This window comes from Eurypyga helias, unplaced genomic scaffold, assembly GCF_000690775.1.
Source record: "Eurypyga helias isolate BGI_N326 unplaced genomic scaffold, ASM69077v1 scaffold21427, whole genome shotgun sequence".
Classification (NCBI taxonomy): Eukaryota; Metazoa; Chordata; class Aves; order Eurypygiformes; family Eurypygidae; genus Eurypyga; species Eurypyga helias.
This window is the reverse complement of record NW_010264007.1, coordinates 372-4616: the sequence shown is the minus strand read 5'-3', so window position 1 is coordinate 4616 and position 4245 is coordinate 372. Positions and strand designations below refer to the sequence as shown.

Genomic DNA, 4245 nt, shown 5'->3' with positions numbered 1-4245 from the left:
AGGCTCCTGCAAGTAACGTCTCAAAGCGGTTAAGAAGCCAAAAGGTGGTAGCAGTAACCAGCTGTTCCACAGGAGTTCTGGGAGCAGACAAACAGGCGGTGCCGGCCGTGTAGTCTGCAAGGACACAGTCCTGCCTTTTGCCGTCTGCCCTGCTCCAGGCCCCGGCATGCTCTGAGCCATGCTCTTGCTCCCAGGAGTGCTCTGGGGTCCTGAACAATGTGCTGGAGGTTAGGAGGAGCTCAGCAGCTTCGTTTTGCCTGTGAGCTTAGCCAAGACTTGAAACAGGCTTTTACCAAATGGAAAGTTAGTGCGTTGCCCTGCAGTGCTGCCCACCCCATCGGGAAACGCTGCCGGGGGCGGGGGGAGGGCAGCAGAAGGCCCTGCTGTGGCCTGTCCTCACAGTGCTCAAAATGAGAAGCTGCGCTCGCAACTCCAGCATTAAAATCCCACCTCTCCCTACAAAACTGGGGGCAGGCTGTACGTGCTAACAGCATCGTGGTGCCGGCTGGGGACTGAGCTCCGTGAGGAGTGCGAAGGGTGACGTGCTCCTGCAGACCAGCTGACCTCTCTTTCAGAAATGATTTCAGGGTCAGTCCTCATCAGCGACGCTGTGTTCCTGGAGCTGGTGAACGCCCTGAACCAGTACTCAGACGAGGAAGAGGAGGGACACAATGATTCTGAGGTTAAACAGGAGGATGGGAAAGAGGAGCTGCCAGTCACGAGGAAGAGAAAGCGAATCGCAGCGGAAGGTGGGTTTGGCCAGAGAAACTGGGGCTGCGTCGGTCACGATTCCATCCTGTCCTGGCCAGTGCCCTCCGGCCATCGCTCCTGGTGTTCACGTGTCGCGAAGGGCAGTAGCCAGCTGGGCAAGTTGGTAGCCGAGAGCAGACAGGAAATAGCTTGTTCTCACAGGATAACAACTCACCAGCTTAATGTGTGTTGAGGGAGAATTTAGATGAGTCCTGTGGAAAACCATTTCACGGTGAGATGAGGGAGAGGGATCTCTGTTCCCACGGGGTTTGGAGTCCCAGGCTGGCAAGCATCTGCCAGTAGGTTTGTAGGTGGATCTGATCCTGCTGCAGGACAGGGACGTGGACCTTCCCAAATCCCTTCCAGACCCGTTTGCCATGTGTTAGCGTTCCTCTTCCGTCTGCTGGAGCCACCTGGAGCTCTCCTGGCATAATGGAAGCTCTGGCTTGTGGGATTTTCAGTGTCCTGCATGACCTTAGGAATGCTGACTGGGAGTTTTGTCTTTGTCTTTGGCTCACAGCGATACGGGTCGCACAAATACCAGGACCTGTCGCAGGTGAGAAAAGGCTTTGTCTGCAGATCCTGTCCTCGTGACGATAAATAGTGGCAGTCCTTAAGAAATCGTTAGTTCTTCCCTTGTGCCGCTCCAGACGCGGCAGAGTGTGTCTGGAAATGCGTCCGCATGGCTGCAGGACAGACTGCAATCCTGAACACCTGCTGGAATTGCTCTGGAAGGACAGCAGGTTCACATCCAGCTGAACAGGGCCTGTCTCTCTCCGTTTCTTAGGTAACAAGAAGTGCTCGAAGAAGCGGTTTCCAAATGACATGATATTCACGGCTATCTCTTCCATGTTCCCTGAATACGGCTTCCCGGACGATATGAAGGAGAGGTAGAAGATCCTAGTTCTCTGTTACCTTTGTTAGCAACAGCTGAAATCTGTATTTTCATAGAATCACAGAATGGTTTGGGTTGAAGGGACCTTAAAGCCCATCCAGTTCCAACCCCCCTGCCATGGGCAGGGACACCTTCCACTAGTCCAGGTTGCTCCAAGCCTCATCCAGCCTGGCCTTGGACACTCCCAGGGATGGGGCATCCACAGCTTCTCTGGGAACCTGTCCCAGTGCTCCCCACCCTCTCTGGGAAGAATTTCTTCCCTGATACCTAAACTAAACCTCCCCACTTTCAGTTTAAGCCCATCACCTCTTGCCCAGTCGCTGTTTTGGGAAACCGTGCTCCGACCGGCACGTCGAGCTGGGGCGGCTGCGGATGCCCCCGGCAGAGCCGCCTTTGGGCGGTAGAAACTGCGGCTCAGCCCGAGCCCGGCTGTAGCGCGGTCGCGTGAGTTGCCCCGACTTAGGAGAGCGGGCGCATCAGCGGGTGTTTGTTTGTCGAACAGGTACCGGGAGCTCACGGAGGTGTCGGACCCCAACGTGCTGCCGCCGCAGTGCACTCCCAACATAGACGGGCCGTGCGCCAAGTCGGTGCAGCGGGAGCAGTCCCTGCACTCCTTCCACACCCTCTTCTGCCGCCGCTGCTTCAAGTACGACTGCTTTCTGCATCGTAAGTGCAGTCGCGGCCGGACGCTCCCCTCGAGCCCTTTTCTCCTCGCTTTCCCCTCCTGCTTCGCAGCGCTGCAGCCTGGCTTCGTGGTTGTGCTGCAGTGCGGAGGGGCTGGTGCCCCCGCGGAGTTGCAGTGGGGCCGTAGGAGTTGACAGGGGCCCAGAAGCCTTTTGTAAAGACGGTTCCGCTCGTCTCCTCGAGCGGAGGGTCGCGTGGCTGCCCCCCCTTTCCCGGCACGGCTCAGCACGCTGCGTTCCAGCCTCCTGGCAGCTTGTGCCGGAAGCGTTGCCGCGACTAGGCTTTGCCCTCGCCCTGCAGAAGCTCATCGGGGAGAGGCACGAGTGTCTCATCCCAAAGTCTGGACGTGCCCTTGTGCTCTGTTGCCTCACTGGAACTTAGAGCTTCATCTTAGTCGTGTTCCTGCGGTTTGTCCTGCCAGAGCCTTGTGGATACGGGTTAGCTGCCGGACCTGCTGCTTCCCAGGTCTGAGGGCTCCTTTGGAAAGCCACAGGGCTCTTTCCAGGGAATTATTTATTAAAAGATGTAACATTGAGATCACGTGGTTGTTTTTTGTCAGTCTGAAAGCAGATCTTATAGAATCATAGAATCATAGACTGGTTAGGGTTGGAAAGGACCTTAAAGACCATCCAGTTCCAACCCCCCTGCCATGGGCAGGGACACCTTCCACTAGACCAGGTTGCTCCAAGCCTCATCCAGCCTGGCCTTGAAGACATCCAGGGATGGGGCATCCCCAGCTTCTCTGGGCAACCTGTCCCAGTGCCTCCCCACCCTCTGCGGGAAGAATTCCTTCCTGATGTCTAATTGTACCCATTACCCCTTGTCCTGTCACTACAGGATATCACTACAGGATCTTTTTTCCTTTCCTCCCCGAGTGCTCCCCCCCCGGGCTGGAGCCGGGTTTCCAGGAGGTCCTGCTGCCTGGTTCCCCTAGCTGGGGGCTGCTGGGATGCTGGCTGCCTGCCCTGGGCTCCTGCTCCCCTCCGAGTCTGCGCTGCCCCCCTCCCTTGGGGCGTGGGGGGGAGACCCTCAGAGGGTGCTAATCGTAAAGATAACCATTATTTTTTCAGCTTTTCACGCCACTCCCAATGTGTACAAACGAAAGAACAGAGAGACCAAGATCGAGCCAGATCCTTGCGGAGCAGACTGTTTCCTCTGGCTGGTACGTTTGTGCTTTTGAAACCATGAGGGAGGTGACGCGGCCAGCCCTGCTCGGCAGAACTCCATGGGTCCTTTTCACCATGCGGATGTTTTTTCCGAGTTGGTTCTAACATTCGTTGGGTCTGGGGGAGCGTGAATCCAAGTACAGACCGTACCGGATGCGTATTTTAGCAAATCTCCAAGGAAGACCAATTTCATAGCTAGCAGATGGGAAATGATGTTGACACGATTTCCCTGCGCTCGGTGCAGCACTGGAAAGATGGAGCCTGGGTTAAAAATCCTGGGGAAGGGATCCAGTGCGTGTGGGGAAGGCTGGAGCAGTTTAAAAATGATCTTTGAGAAGTACAGCCTGGCTGTGCCAGCGGGATTGAGCTGCCGGTTGGAAGAGCTGGGTGCAGGGATGGGGGTGCAGGTGGTGAGGTCGGAGCTGGCCAGGTCTGGGATGTCCTGGAAAGCTGTGGGGCTGGAGCAGAGGAGTTGGCCAGGAGAATTTCATCGCCAGGGCAGAGGCAGGGCAGCGGGGCTGGAGGAAGCGAGGCGGGAACCTGTGGCGCGGGCAGCTGGCAGGGCCTTGGCGCTCGCTGAAGTGGCCGCGCGTGGGAGGTCTTCCCCTTCCCTTGGTGGCAGCAGGTCTTGTCCCAGGGCCAGGGAAGAGCCCGTCTGTGCTCCCCTACCACCTGCCTTCTCTTCTGCTCTGGTTGCAGGAAGGAGCCAAGGAGTTTGCCGCGCTGCACAACCCCCGATCCCCTTGCTCC

General features: G+C 57.1%; 1 protein-coding gene across 1 annotated transcript in view; it reads left to right on the top strand.

The window, feature by feature from the left end:
* EZH1 (enhancer of zeste 1 polycomb repressive complex 2 subunit) overlaps positions 1-4240 on the top strand; it is a gene marked incomplete at its 3' end in the record, with an annotated part of 6006 nt that extends 1766 nt beyond the window's left edge. The window contains exons 5-9 of the mRNA XM_010156259.1: positions 574-749; positions 1538-1640; positions 2148-2311; positions 3400-3491; positions 4195-4240. Coding sequence (XP_010154561.1) covers positions 574-749; positions 1538-1640; positions 2148-2311; positions 3400-3491; positions 4195-4240 — 581 coding nt within the window. The remainder of the gene's footprint in view (positions 1-573; positions 750-1537; positions 1641-2147; positions 2312-3399; positions 3492-4194) is intronic.
* Between the last annotated feature and the right edge of the window lie 5 nt (positions 4241-4245).